The sequence below is a fragment of the Apteryx rowi genome, unplaced genomic scaffold, assembly GCF_003343035.1.
Source record: "Apteryx rowi isolate R43461 unplaced genomic scaffold, aptRow1 scaffold_819, whole genome shotgun sequence".
NCBI lineage: Eukaryota > Metazoa > Chordata > Aves > Apterygiformes > Apterygidae > Apteryx > Apteryx rowi.
The window spans coordinates 125626-141258 of record NW_020451115.1 but is presented as its reverse complement, the minus strand read 5'-3'; the positions used below and the strand labels follow the sequence as shown (position 1 = coordinate 141258).

At 43.3% G+C, this 15633-nt stretch overlaps 1 protein-coding gene across 1 annotated transcript in view; it reads left to right on the top strand.

The window, feature by feature from the left end:
* Positions 1 to 11808, top strand: part of SOBP (sine oculis binding protein homolog) — a 102708-nt gene extending 90900 nt beyond the window's left edge. The window contains exon 6 of the mRNA XM_026089484.1: positions 9856 to 11808. Coding sequence (XP_025945269.1) covers positions 9856 to 11808 — 1953 coding nt within the window. The remainder of the gene's footprint in view (positions 1 to 9855) is intronic.
* The last annotated feature ends 3825 nt before the right edge of the window (positions 11809 to 15633 follow it).

Below are 15633 nucleotides of genomic sequence, written 5' to 3'. Positions count from 1 at the left end.
TGGCCTTTTGGGGTGGGTACAACACTATGCAAATGCTGTTACACTCCTTTCAGATCTGTGGCAGTGGTCTGATGAGCCATGAGGACGTGATGGCATGAACTGAGGTTAGCTCTGCCCCACAGTCTCTTGTGTAATGTAGTTTTGCTGAAAGACCAGTCAACTTGCAGTAGGACACAGGTTTTTAAGGGCCTGTATTAGCCTTGAAAAGGGTTTTCAGGCTTAGAAGTTCTTTAGGCACTTTGGAAAATGCTAGTCTTGATCTGATTCCTTGCAGATAGGCATCAGCATCATAGGTATGGCCATCAGAGCAAATTCCCTTTTTAGCATCTCTCCATGAGCAGCTTATATGTAGCTTGTCTTTCTAAGCAGTAAATATTAAATATTAGTGCCTACTGGTAGTCCTGTGAAGATATAGGAGGAATTTCCTTTTATCATGTATTTATAGGTTTCAGTTCTGTACACGTATAGTGCAGTAAATGGGAACATATGTTTGCTGTGTTATTACTCCTCCCCAGGCATCTGCTTACTGTCCAGGTAGGGTCCAGGATCCTGGCGTAGATGGAAGCTGGGTCTGACCAGTAGAGCTGCTGTTATGTTCACACGAAGCACAGGTCATAGGCCCTGCTGGTGCGAACCCAGAGAGCTCCTGTGGATTATAATGGAGCTACGTCATTTGCCAGAATGAACTCTGCACCATATGTATGTGTAGAATGCTGTACCATGCTAGTCTTGATTTTTGATTGGCATTATCTTCTTGGTTTGTCTTCTAGCAAAGACCAAGAACCCAAGCTAAAAATCTTCCCATATGAAGTGTAAACAACCCCCAACAACTTTTGTTTTACTGGGAAGGTGGTGACTGGAGAAGGACGCAAAGGGGTTGATGTGCATTGTATCTGCTTTGCAAAGCTTGTCTCAGAGCATCACTCATCTTTGAGGGCCTTCTGTGCTGGGGTCACTTTCCAGCACTAGGTCACTTGGTCTGCCAAATTGTCTGTCCTGCTGATGGCAACCCCTCGCCTCTTCCACTCTAGCCATCCTTTCATCTTCTGCAGCATATTAATTTTATTTAGGATTTATGTCACTGCTGGAATGATAGCCTTAGCCAGTACTGAAACAGCAGTAAGGATGTGCCCTGTAATCAACTTTTATATGGTACAAGTGTAAAGACCACACATTAAGGATTTTAAGGTTTAAATGCTATTATTGTTCCATTCCGTGTTATTTTAGACAGAAAGGTTTCTGGGGAGAAGAACTTCCCTCTTGGCAAATCCCACTTCACACTACACTCATTTTCCCTGAAGTTCGCCCACCATATTATGGGCTTCACCAGAGATTTCAGATCCAAAGTTCCTACTGTGGTTTCAAAGCCTCAGACTGAAGTTGAAAACACGGAGCTCAGCTGTTTATATACAAAATCAAATATGTAGCCATTCTGATGAAATACGAAGCAAACTAGAATTGCACTGGGCATTAGCATAACTTACATTCATTGCTTTTGACTGGGAACATTAAAAAGCCCCCCAAAACAAAGGAACACAAGGGCTTTGAAAAGACTGTGTCTTAAATACCACAGATGACAACTGCAATGATTCCAAAGTGAAATCATTTTATCATTAGCCATTAATTACTAAATAGCTCTATTTTCTCCTTATGCTTCATGTAGCTTAGACTTTTACATAATTAGAATGAAAAATGGAGACAGAGTGGGTCTTGCATTTAAATGACATAAAGTCAGTATTCTCGCCTCAGAAAACTGTGGTAAAGATTTTCAGGAGAGAAAGAAATTTGGGAAGGTTACGTCATCAAAAGGAAAAAGCAAGCGAGCAAACTTTGTTCTCTTTTAAACTGATAGATGGAAAGAAAGACTTTAAATTTGTTACAGGACAGTTTTAAGTTGTAGGCAACTGCAGTGTTCTGTTTTGTAAACTGTTTTTGCACAGAGCTACAAACATTATAAAAATCTGTTTGCATTCACACCTAGCATTGCTACGAGCTATATTACAACCACATTCAGAGTGTGTTAGAGCCTGCCTCGGGGTTCCTTCGCAGCAGGTTTCAGCTGGAATGATTTTTTTTTTATAATAATCATTCTATTCAAGTGGAACAATCATTATAAAAAATTATCACAAGCCATCTTGGGCAGGCGAATCCTGCCACAATAAACATGCTGAACATCTTGCAGTAAGCATGTTGAAAATGGTGATCAAGCCTGGATGACTGCTTGGAGCCACCACTTTGGATTAGGCCTGTTATGAGCATTGTTTGAGGTTTGGTAGTGAAAGAGCGTTAATTCCCAGTAAGGACAGCTGAGGGAGAGGGCTTGGTTACAGTTGTCTTGGAAGTAGAGGCTGTGAACTGCCTCCCCCTTTCCACAGTCTTCCTCCTTGCCAGGGACCCCTGTGCCGGTGCCCCTGCCCTCCAGGCACCAGTGTGCCATAGGTCCACGGCTGGGACTTGGCTGCTGCTCATGCGTGGACCGTGCCCAGGGCTGCCAAACCACTCTCGGGAGAAAGCCAAAAACTCGGTGGGTCCAGGGGCTGCCTTTTGGAGCAGGACCAGGTAGGGAGACACGGGACGCCATGGTGAGCGACGATGGGTTGTGCTGCTTTTGGCTGGGTACTGTCAGCTGAATACTTTTTGTAGCAACTAAATTAACTGGAAAAAGCAGAGCAGCATTAGGATAAACAAAAAAGCATTTAAATTATGAATTACAGTTCTGCTGTGCTGCTTATTACAAACATCTCAAAGGAGTGTGCCCTTTGCCCTTGTCTCTGGATGGAACATGTTCACCTCCTCTTCCTCCCTCTGACCCAGCATGTCTGAGCGCAACCTTATCCTTGCTGTCTTCATGTGCTCGGTTTCCCAAACAGCACGAAAGGGTGCCTTGCTTGCGCTTCTTAACATTCATCTTTTTTTTCTGAGTCAGAAAATGCTAAAAGGGAATTCTAGTGCTCTGGAATGATCTTTATATCGAGCAAATTGCTGCATATTTGTTTTCTAACAGCTGAGCAGCCTCTTCCCAATGCGGCTGGAGGCTTTGCCTCCACTCGAGCAGCTCTGTGAGTGAGTCCTCCAGTGAGGAGAGGAGGGCAGAGAGCACAACGTCAGGACAGATTTCAGAGTTGCCGTTATTACTTGCAGCATGAGTCAAGCTGACCTGGAGCCCCATTGGGGACTGTGGCTTCTTTGCACTCATGACCATTGAAGGCATTTATACTAAAGATATGGCTCTTGTCCCAAGTTTCTGAGTGCTACATCATGCAATATGATGCAGAGATACAGCCATGTGGGATTTAGCATTGTGGGCAGGGTCTACAAAGGGATTTGTTTAGACATTAATATTACCTTGTTGAACTTTTTAGGTGACTTGCTCCAAGTAGAAGCCTTAGTCATGAATAAATGGTAAGGCTCCCTGCCTGGGAGAAAAGCCTGCAGGGAGCAGGCATTCACAACAAGCTGGGGAAGCTACCTAGGGCAGCTGAGAGAGATTTTACAATCTTTTGCCCTTTAAAGGTAGTTAGGCAACAAATGCTAACCCTACAGCTTCAGGACACACTGATCTGGGTTTTTTTCCTTATGATACAATGAATTCTTCCCTGGTATCTTGCTGGGAATGTTTCTCATGGCCTTCCAAGGTGGCCCGGGCACTCCGTACTTCCCCAGCTTTTTCTGTTTGAGCTCAGTGTCTCCTGTGTCACGGTAGCAGCTGGTTTTGTAGTTGGCTGGGTAATTGGCACACAGGAAAGCAAGGGGGTGACTGGGTGGTGTGTACGAGTACTGCTGGTGACTCATCTGAATGTTTACTAGAAACCTCTGTATATGCATTTCAAGCCATTTTCTAATTTCTAGATTGCTGCTGCATCCAGCGTTTGGCAGGCTTCAAAAACTTGAGGCCTTGCTGAAAAACATATGGCTGGTGTGTCGTTCGCTTTTGGCTGCCAGGAAGGAGCGTGTGTGAGGGGGGAAGTGATTCTACCTCCTCGCCTTATGGCTTTTGGGCTGGGGTGGGAGGCCTCTGCTTCCACTCCTTGCACATCCTGAGCGAGTGGCAAGGTCAGAAACAGCAGTGAAGAGCCTGGGGCTCAGTCTAGGCTCAGAGGAAAGGCCACACGGGACTGGGCCAGGCGGGCACAGGAAATCCGCACTGGTGTTCGTGAAGCCAGAATATATGCCTGAGTGTATATGAAGAGACAACAGTTGGATGCCATAGTGGGAAAAGGGAGTAGAAAGTACGCAGTAAAGTTCAATACGTGGATTTCATTCCAGCAAGTGAGGCTTCGATAAGCTTCAGCCCTGTGTTTTGGCATCCTGGATAAGAGCCTTATGCTGAGGATCTGATTCAGCCCTCGCTTTTGCAAGGTGTCCCACTAATGTGTTCTCCCGACCAAGGAGAGGGGCTCTACTGTTCACTGTCTGGTTTTGGAGAAGCTGAAAAGTATCTTTGGGACTATCTTTGGGGGCTATCTTAGGGACTATCTTTGCCCTAGTGACCCCTTTCTTTCCTCTCACTCAGCTTTACAAAGGAGCTGATACTGGTCCAAAGTGTTGTGTATAAGGCACAGAGACTCTCCTTTACAGTAGTGATGTTGTTTGCCTGCTACTCATGCCTGGTTTCTCTCAGGCTGATGTAAATACCTCCACAGACAGAGAGGTTAGCAAATGTATTTCTTAATGAAATAGCGTCTGACACTAGATTATTATTCAGAGGTTATTGGTGGACTGCACTAATGGATGAACTTTGTGCCTGCATTTGACAGCTGATTAAAGTATTAATTACCTGTGCCACAAGCCACGAGCACGGCCCTTTTAAGCTCAGCAGAAAGTCTGTTGTGCCTGCGTGGGTAACCTCATGGCAAAGTTTGGACATGACTTTGGATATTTCTATCAAAATAAAGGTATGGATGCCAACAGGAATAGTTTTTCTTCCTCTTTGTACTAGAGAAATACAAGTATTACAAGATGCCTCAGTCCTGGCTTTCTTGGTCTTCCCATATCAGGAACGAGTAATATTTCTGCTGATGCAGTGTCTTCTGAGTAATCTAGTGGTGTAGATTGCTGCATGTTTCACAGGAAAACGGATGAATGATATCAAGACATTGAGCTTATAAGTAGCACACTGGCAACCCGCCACTAAAATATAAATACATTAAATGTACTAAAGGAAATGTTCATTCTGTTGTTTAGAATTGGACATGCCCCAGTTAGGTAAATTTAATCTTCTTGAGGGTTGTTGTGTTACAGCTGAATGAGACAGGCAGTTGTCTTATTTCTGATCTTTCTGTCATTCAGGTTTTATGTTCTGGCATTTGTGATGTGAAGTGTGTTTGCCTAGGAATGATATGACCAGTATTTTCCAAGGGAGATGAAGGTGCTTAGGGGATCTATTAGCACCTTGCAAGATCTGACCCTTTAGCCCTGAAATTTTCATGATCCTCCTTCACTTGTTGGTCACAAAGCTAAGGGTGCCACCTTCTTTTTGGTTAGAAAGGTACAAAATGGTTGCTTTGCATATGTTTGTTAGCAAATGTCTGACAAGATAACTAACTAATCACGTAGCTTGTTTTTTCCTGTGTATTCCTTTCATTAACTTTTGTTACCGGCTTTTCTGCCGCAGTTCCTGCAGAAATCCCCTGGCCGTGTGTCTGCGCCGATTGAGGTCAGTGGCAAAGCTCATGCTGGTTTCAGGGTGAGCAGAATCCGGCATTAAGCATCAGATCCAAAGCCGACTGCGATAAAGGGTAGTCTTTTCATTGTTTTCCATGGGTGCTGGGTCAGACCCTAAGAACATGATCCTGCGGCATCAACTCTCTTGACTAATCCTGCTGAAGCCGGGGGAACTACCCCCATGCGTAAGCATTACAGGAGCCAATACTCTACATTAACAAATGTTCTGCAAGAACTGAGCTCCTCTCTTGATTGTACAGTACAGGGAAACGACAAGGCAGGAGAAAGAAGCAAAAGCAATGGATGAATGGAGAGATTTTGAGCTGCCTATAAAAAATGATGTTCTATATGGAATGCAAGTAGTTAAAAAATTAAGACATTTGCTGTATATTTTATAGATAAGAAAATGTTATTTTATTGAACTGAAAGATGTATATGTTTCACCTATCACATCTGAAATAATCAGTGTAGGCTTTTAGAAGAAATCTGTAATTACTCTGAGCACGTCATTAGTTAGAAGTAAAATGAATGATATTGCTCCATTTTATTACCTCTAGTGATATAGCCATTTGTATCATAAATTCATTGACCTCATCTTAAATGATCAATCCTGTAAGACAGATTTGATTCATTAATTCTTAAGTGACATTTTCTCTCCTCCAGTAATTTCCCCCTCATTGTAGAGACTGTTTTCTTGCGTTTTACTATGATATTCTAAGGCGTCTTATTACCTGCATATGACACGCACATTTTATGTTTGTATCTTAAATAAGCAGCATAGACTTACTGCTTATATAAATAGATAGATATAAAAATAATGGAATATATAAGTGTAATAGATGATAGGCATTTATCACTGACGCTCACTTTAACACTTTGAGATGTTGCATAAAATCAATGAGATAATTATTAGATATGTGGTCCTTCCAGGATGTTCAGAGGAACAGAATTACTGCTTTTAACTTCTGTGTCTTTAATTAATTTTATGTAGTGATAAAATATACAGAACAGTCTGTGATCAATATGTGGGTGAAGCAGACAGACTTCAGAATTTCTTATACCTCAGTGAATTATTGAAAACAGGAGAAATCAGTAGAGAATTTCCAAGCAGGATTTCTAAATATTTTACCGGGGAAGAGAAAATATTTGTTTAGCTGCAAGTGACATAGGATCCCACTTGAGATAAACAAATCAATACAGCAATAAAACACTAAAGTATTTCAGTGAATTTTTCAACTGATAACTAATAAAATTAAATGATTAGAAAAGATGCCATGAGATTTTTTGTTGTATTTTGCTTTCAGTCTGTTTAATTAAAGTCACTGAGGGGGCTCTTCTTAGAAAGATAAGGAGGCTGTTTTTACTCTCTCCTATTTCTCAGGTGCTTCTTCGACACCAGGCTTGCAAGCGTTGAGCCGGTGTGTTTTCTTTGCCCTAAAGGAAGGGTGAGTCTTAGCTGCACTATCCCAGGGCTAAATCAGGGAAGCAATGGCAGCCTGGCATCCTGCCCCAACCCTTGGGCCAGCCTCCACTGGGACCGGCCTCCTCTGGGTTTTTCCCCGGCAAACGGACCCTGTTTTGATAGGCAAGGGGCCTGCTGGGCTTTGTCCTGGCCACGGCATGGGCTGGGGCCTCTTGGGTGCCTGCGGAGACATGCTGCTGCTTTGCACAGCTCTTTGGGCAAGAGTGTAGCCTGCGAGCGGCTGAAGGAGCAGGTTACCCCTGATTCCGTACATGCAATATAAATAGCATTTTGCCTCTGCAGTAGTGAGCTCTGTATGATGTTTAGGTAAATCCAGCAGCTTTACCGAGGTAAACAGGCACTTACTACTTTATAGCATAGACTCACAAACTTTTGTCTGCCTGGAAAACTGTGGCAAGCCAGGGAATTTCAGGAAGTCAATGATATGGTGTTTCCATCAGCTCATCCTGTGATGGGGCTGTGTTGACTTGCCAGGCGGGTGGCAAAATCCACAAACATGTCAAATACCTGGGATTGTTCAGTGCCCACGACTATGTGCTTGCACTACCTGCAGCAAGGGGTTGCCCGGCTCCAGTGGCGTTTGCAAAGGCTGCTGGTCCTTCCTGCGGGAAGTGGGGAAGTTCCTACTTCAGGGAAAGGATCAGTGCTCATAAAATCCCACAGGCCATGGGAAGTGTGGGTGCCGAGCGCTGGCACTGTGCCTTTTCTTACTTGGGTGGGCCACTGTGCTGGAAATAAGCCTGCACTAATGCAGACTGCACAGAGCAGCCCAAGACCACTGGGCCAGGTGATATATCCTCTGTAGCCCCTCTGATATATCCTCCGTAGTGCTGTATCCATGGGTCCATGCTAAAATCTGGCTTCTACGTTTCCATACTTCAGAGGTTACTTCATAGTTGCTATTTCTCAAGTAATTACTTAGTTTGATTTAACACTTGGGATAAAAACTTCATGGCAGAGAAACATAGTATGTGTGTGAGTGTGTGAAAGAGGTGTGGAGACAGGAGAGGGAATGAAATAGTAACCAAAAGGGATAACCAGAAGGTTGCAGAGTTAAAATAAACAGTCTAATAGCCATAACATATAGGGGTGTATGTGTGTGTGTGAATATATATATTAAAGATATATTACTGAAAACTCAAAAATGTCACCACTGTTTATATTAAAGGAAAGCTGAGAGTTAAATGAGATGGGTAATCAGATGCCCGACATATGTTGTTTTGAATTGTTTATATGGCCAATAGTTATTAAAATTAATTATCCTTTTAATGCAGTCTTTTCAAAATCATATTCTTTTTTTTTCATACAATAGATATAGTCATTTCAAAGCAAGCTTATATGGGCTATTTGGAAAAGGCAGAACAAACAATATCATGATGTGTTCTGACATGGTCATAGGCTCAACATGCTGATAGAAAGCACCAAAAATCTCTGTCAATGGAATATTTTGAGAACTAATGTAAATGACAAAAATGGGTTTTTTTGTGTGTGTAAAATTCTGTCAAAAAGTAAGGCACTGAAAAATCTGACATCTGTTTATCTGTTTATAGCTATGGCAAGATTACTCATATTAATTCTCATTTAAAATGCCATATGAAGGAAAGGCATTTGTGCAAACAAGAGTCATATTTGAATTGTAGATCATGTCTTCACCATCTGTGAGAGCTGTTGGTGTTGCAAAATTAATGTGTTAATGAAATCACAATAATTTATCTGAAGTAATGGATTCTGAAGCCTAGAATGACTATTTTTTGAACTTTGGTGTCTAGTGGTTTACAACTGGGAAAACCTTTCACAGCTTAATTAGTTCTGCAGCCTTACTTTAAAAAAAATTGGCTATGCCTTCACCACACTGATAGTAACACAGAGAAGGATGAAATGGAAAGGGGAGAAACAAACAAACAAAAAAGCCTGCAATGCAAACTTTTTTGCTATAGTATTTCAAAAGTTGCTAAATAGGACCTTGCTTGCCAAGAAGTTTTACTCAAAGTGACTAGTATACAAGAGTGGGCAAACAGCTCAGAAAGTAATTCCAACTTGTCAAAACATCACAAATTGGGAATATTTGAACCTTATAGAAATCTCCTGACTATTTCAAAGTTTCTCCTTGGAATGAAAGGCAAAGGAAGAATGATGCTTTTTGCTCTGTCATACTGTTTTAAAATACCTTTCCAATTTATTATCTGATACCATTAATAAAACATAAAAAGTTAGTGTGCTTCTGTTTAGCAGTAATGGTTTGCATTTCACATTTCACAACAACTTTCTGAGTCCTTTTTCTGTTATCATAGTTAGTGTGTATTATTGCATCTCAGATGGTACAGGTGTGTTTAGATTACCACTGAGGAGTAATCACAGCCATATTCATATGGATTTAGCATATGTACATATATGTGTTATAACAGTTTGCATCAGCTGAGGATTATTCTCTGTGGTATGGATATAAGATATATAATATACCATGCCAGGCAGAATTAAGATCATGGGAGACATGAAAAGGGAGTGGCCCTTTAAACTGAATTCTTTACATTCAATTCACTGATATTTTGGAGCCAATAAGCATAGTTTTCACAAACATGACTATTTTTTCTTTCCTGCTAGAAAACTAATGTGGTTATTTAGAAAGCAACTGAAAAATGACTTTTAAAATAACACTATGAAGAGAGATTGCTTTTCTTACCTGATTTGATTTTATTACTGTGTTGTAGGTATGTGACTGGTGTAAGCACATAAGACACACAAAAGAGTATCTGGATTTTGGGGACGGGGAAAGAAGGCTTCAGTTCTGCAGTGCAAAATGTCTCAATCAGTACAAAATGGACATTTTCTACAAAGAGACACAGGCCAATCTTCCAGCTGGACTGTGCAGTACATTACATCCTCCAGTCGAAAATAAAGCAGAAGGCACTGGGGTACAGCTGCTGACTCCAGATTCTTGGAATATACCGTTAGCAGATGCTCGGAGAAAAGCCCCATCCCCAGCGTCTGCAGCTGGCCAAATTCAAGGTCCTGGACCATCAGCGTCTACCACTGCCTCTCCATCTGACACTACCAACTGCTCTGTCACTAAAATCCCCACGCCAGTTCCCAAACCTATTCCCATCAGTGAGAATCCAAATATTCCACCAGTTTCTGTCCAGCCACCTGCTAGCATTGTGCCTCCAATTGGTGTCCCACCTCGCAGTCCTCCCATGGTAATGACAAACCGTGGGCCAGTTCCTCTGCCCATATTCATGGAACAGCAAATTATGCAGCAGATCCGTCCACCGTTTATTCGTGGGCCGCCTCACCATGCCTCAAATCCTAACAGCCCTCTGTCAAATCCAATGATTCCTGGAATCGGTCCGCCACCAGGTGGTCCCAGAAATATGGGTCCCACCTCCAGCCCCATGCACAGGCCAATGCTCTCCCCTCATATTCATCCCCCCACAACACCTACCATGCCTGGGAACCCTCCAGGTTTGTTACCACCCCCCCCTCCTGGAGCTCCTTTGCCCAGCCTTCCCTTTCCCCCCGTCAGCATGATGCCAAATGGTCCTATGCCTATGCCGCAGATGATGAACTTTGGATTGCCATCCCTCGCCCCACTGGTGCCACCCCCAACTCTGTTAGTGCCATATCCTGTCATTGTCCCACTGCCTGTCCCCATCCCGATTCCCATCCCCATCCCTCACATCAACGATTCCAAGCCTCCCAATGGCTTCTCCAGCAACGGCGAGAACTTCATTCCGAGCACCTCCAGCGAGACGCCAGGGGCGAAGCCAGCCAATAACTCTTCATCCCCTCAAGAGTCAAAGCAAGGATCTTCTAAATCCTCTGACTCGTCACCGAGCTGCTCAGGCCAGTCCTTAAATCAAACTCAAGTGCTTCAGGAGCACAGTAAAAATGAAGTTGTTGACTTGACTGTCAGACCTAGTAGTCCAGTGAACAATAAATTTGGTTTCCCCAGTGTGCTACAGGGTCCGCAGGACGGTGTGATAGACCTAACAGTAGGCCACCGGTCTAGGCTGCACAATGTTATCCACAGGGCTTTACATGCCCAAGTGAAAGTTGAACGTGAACCTAACAGTGTTGTAAATTTGGCTTTTGGTAGCTCAGACAAAAGGAACTGCAGCGACTGCAGGGACAATTGCAGCCCAGTTGACTCAAAAACATTGCTGTGCGGTGATGCAGCGCACTGCTGTCCTGTCTCCTTGGCCTCCAGCACTTCAGGGCTAGAAACTAGTGCAGCGGTTTGCAATGTCATTGTGAATGGCACAAAGAGCACGGAGGGTTCCAAGAACCCAGAGCTGCCCCCGGAGCCGAAGAAGCCTCAGCCCCCAGAGGAGCTGGCAGTGAGCGAACTGGAGTCCGTTAAGGAGAACAACTGTGCATCGAACTGCCACCTTGAGGGAGAGGCTGGCAAGAAGACTGGGGAGGAGTCCCTTGCAGCGGGAGACAAACAAGACCCGAACCTTAACAATCCAGCAGACGAGGACCATGCATATGCTTTGCGGATGCTACCCAAGACAGGTTGCGTGATCCAGCCTGTGCCAAAACCAGCAGAAAAGACTGCTATAGCGCCATGCATTATCTCAACGCCAATACTCAGCACAGGGCCAGAGGATCTGGAGCCACCATTGAAAAGGAGGTGTCTCCGAATTCGAAATCAGAATAAGTAAAGGTTTGTGTAATCACTACTGCCTTCTGTGTGAGTAGAGGGAGTATTTTCAGGTATGAGGCCAAACTCGTGTGGATGTGGCCTTTGTGAAACAGAGAGATACAGATTCTGATTTATCAGCACTTTCAGAAAACTATTGGTATTTATGTTTTAATATTGTTCTTTGTGTTGTATTGCATTTGTACCTGTCAGTACTTCATCCATCAGCAGCCTCATTACACTTTTGCTCACAGAACATTTTGTGATGGTGCTGGCTGTGAAGTTATTGTGTTGTGTATGTCAAAATCAGTGGTTTTCTGCCTGGGATATAGTTTACGTCTGGGCCATTAATCTGCTTATTTATTCCAGCTGAGTTACACAGCAGCTCAAGCTGTCATGATTATGACTGAACTTGCCCTGCAGCACAGTGTAAAACAGGACGACCCAGCTATTCACTGCTAGTTCAGGTCCAGATGACTCACCAAATGGTCATCCCCAACCTCCTGACTTCAGTGTGCCTCCTGAATGCACCCTGGCTTTCAGACGGGGTTCTTGGGGCAGTCAGTCCTCCTCTCTGAGCTTTCTTCCTCAGATATCGGTGCTCAGGGACTGCCTGCTGTTTGGGATTGGTCCTTTGTGGCTTAGCTGAAGAGGCAGTCAATAGGCAATGGGCAACTGCGGCAGGACCATGGGCCTTTCCTCTCTTATACAAGGTATCTGCCTTGATGCAAGGCTCCCTCCCACTTTAGAAAAGCGGTTGAGACTTCCCCTGCCCCACAGCTGGTATATATGTTACAGTTTCTGATAAGGGCATTGAGGCATGGCAGCTATAAAGATAAGTCCACCAGCACCTGTGGCTTGTGCAAAGACAATGCTCCAGAGGCAGAACCCCACTCCGTTCCTTACTCCCAGTCTATTGAATCCCTCTGATAAAACAGCGCCTTTATAAAACTGTTAGTTTAATATATGTCTATTGCTTCAAACCTGTGAACAAGAAACAAGTGTAACTGCATTTGTTTAGATTCACAAGCATGGAGAGCTTCTTTCAGAAAAAGGGTAAATGGTGGGTGTTACAAGAATCTGTTCAGCAGTAAAACACTGATGATTTGCCAGATGTGGCTTGGTGACGTGCCAGATTTTATTACAATCGTGCAATACTCTGTAGCCTCCAGTAAATCCCTGTCCCTGGTAGCGCAAATAGTGACTGAAGCAGTGCAATACGAACGTTGCCTTGAACAGCTTGGCATCCACTACCATAGATAGCTCACGCTGTGGAATCTGGGATAGTGCAGTATCTCCCTGCTCCATCAGTGCAGGCTAATTGCACTATCAAAGATACTGCAGTATAGCCAGGGCTGCCTCTTTATTTTGTGACTGTTGCATTCCCTATTCTGGCTGCAGCACCGGAAACGTTACTTCCTTTGATCGCACACAGTATTTATTTACTTTCTTTGGTGGAACAGAGCCATTATTCTTTGCTCTAGGCATGTGCTGACACATTTAAAAGATACATTTGTAAGAACAGAGGACATCTGTAACTTTCTTGGACTAATAATCAACACATACAATAACTCAGAAGCTAAATGAGTATTTAAAATCTTTATATGCCCCTAGGCCCTGCTAGTGGGGACTCCCCCCACCCACAGCCTTGGACTACACGTCCACCTATTCTATCATTTGGTTATTTCAGCATCAAGATCTTTATTGCAGCTCCCAGAATGCATCCTTTGGAGCTTGAAAGATTGTCTATTCGTAAACATACCTATGTTTCACCTATGGGTAGTGCTTTGATCTAGTGGGAATGCCCTATTTGACTGCATGCCTTTTTTTAAATCTTAGGACAACTATGGTTACCACATTCTTTCTTGCCTTCCTCAAGCTCCCTATATATCTATGTTTTGTTTCTAGCCCGTGTTAAGAGACTTGAACGTTTGTGTACTGACACTGTATTCAGAGACAGGCTGCTTCTTGGCGTGTATTTACTTCTGCATGCTCTGTGCTTGCCTAGACCATCCAGGGTGCAGTAATGCCAATGCTCTGAGGTCCTGGTTCCAGGACAAGTTCAGCATCTTCCAGAGTCAGAGCCTTTAAGCTCAGAGAGAGTTCTGGCTTCTCTGGCTTGTTTATTTTTTCCTGTTGACACAATTATACATGACATCACTTCATGGATAGCATTTGACAGAGAAAGTGGACAAACTGAACAAACCGCATCAAAAAGACAAAAAGGATGCTTTATCACACAGTTATTGTCCTAAACAATTTATATTCTCTAAATGTCAAGAACTGCCACTTGGTTTTCCTCAGGAATAACCATTTTCCTGTTCACTGGGAGTTTTATATAAATTTTCTTTGTCTCAGTGTAAGGATTGTCTTACAGGAAAGGCAAGATTGCCCATTTGCCAGGCAAGATTAATATGATCCAATATAGACATCTGTAGTGAAGACACAGCTGAGCTAATTGTCTAAACTCTCTTTAAAATCAACCTAGAGAAACATGCACTTCAGGGAGGCAGTTGAGCTCATCCTAAAGTCGACAACTAAGACAGATTAGATGAATTGTGCCATAGGAGTGCCTATGGCTCTCTGTCGTGAAGGAAACTAGGGGTGACTGGCACAGACATAGACGTCTACATAGACATTGAAAGTTAAGAGAGACAAAGCCCAGCCTAGGTGTCTGCTGTGCCCTGGTAGTTTGTGTAATAGCATAGCAATGGCTACTAGTCACTCTGTGTTTTTGTCCCCTCTTTTCTTCACAAAAAGAAAAGAAGTAGCCTGTATACAAAAGATATGTGAGACCAGGATCTTTGTATATTTCCAGGGAAAGAGGATACGCAAAATACTCTGCAGAAATAAACAGTGTGATAACCATCTCATTCCAATGGGTACCACAGTGAAATACTGGTGGGTTTTGAGTCTCTCAAGGCACGCATAACTGATTTATGCAGTTCCGATGATTGATTTGAGGTGAGGATTCTTTGGTTTCATGCACGGCCTCTTTTTGCGAGTGCTACTTCTAGCCAGTCCAGGGGGGGCTGCTTATTTTTCTGGTCCTCAAGAAGTTTGTCTGTGAAGGCTTCCCAGCGCTCAGAGTCGGTATGTGTCTGTACAGAGGGGATGAATGTGGAGACGGAGCATCAGTGCAACCTCTTAGACCACAGCCCTGACCTCCGTCATAGCCACAAGTTCCTCCTGCCCAGTCCATGGGAGGGCTGGAGATAACCCCCTGCTCCTTCAGCAGTACAGCTGCGAGGAGGATCCCTCACTGCACACTGACAGCCTTTGAGAAATTCTTGTTCCCTAGTAGGAATAAAATACAAAAAGGGTAGGATTTTTACTAATGATTTTGTTGACTTGGATTGCTGGAGTTTTGTCTTGCACTAGCCACACTAATCTGGGAGAAGAAAAAGTCGAGGGAATTGTCTTTTTCTCTCTTGTTCCCCACCTCCCCTAATTGGAAAATCCGAACATACTGCCATAATGTGCAACTTTTTCTGGATTTTATTTTGCTTTAAATTGTATGAAGTGAAGGAAGTATTAGCCAAATATTTTTACGCTAGAGTTTTGGACAGGCAGATTGAATACATGGAATAGCAACATGGACTCTAAAAAGAAATCAATGCAAGCATGACCTTTTTGGGCAACTAGCCAAACTCAGGATTATTTAATGTACCAATTACTTGATTATTGGAAGTGCTAATCAGCAACATAATCCTTGATGTTAAAGTTTAGTCTCTCCATCAGGATGTGGACTGTCAAGCTGTTATAGCTCGATACAATTCAAACAACCAGCAAAAGATGTCTCAGTGCCAAAGCCCCACTATGATAAAGGAATGAAGTTAAGAAGAAG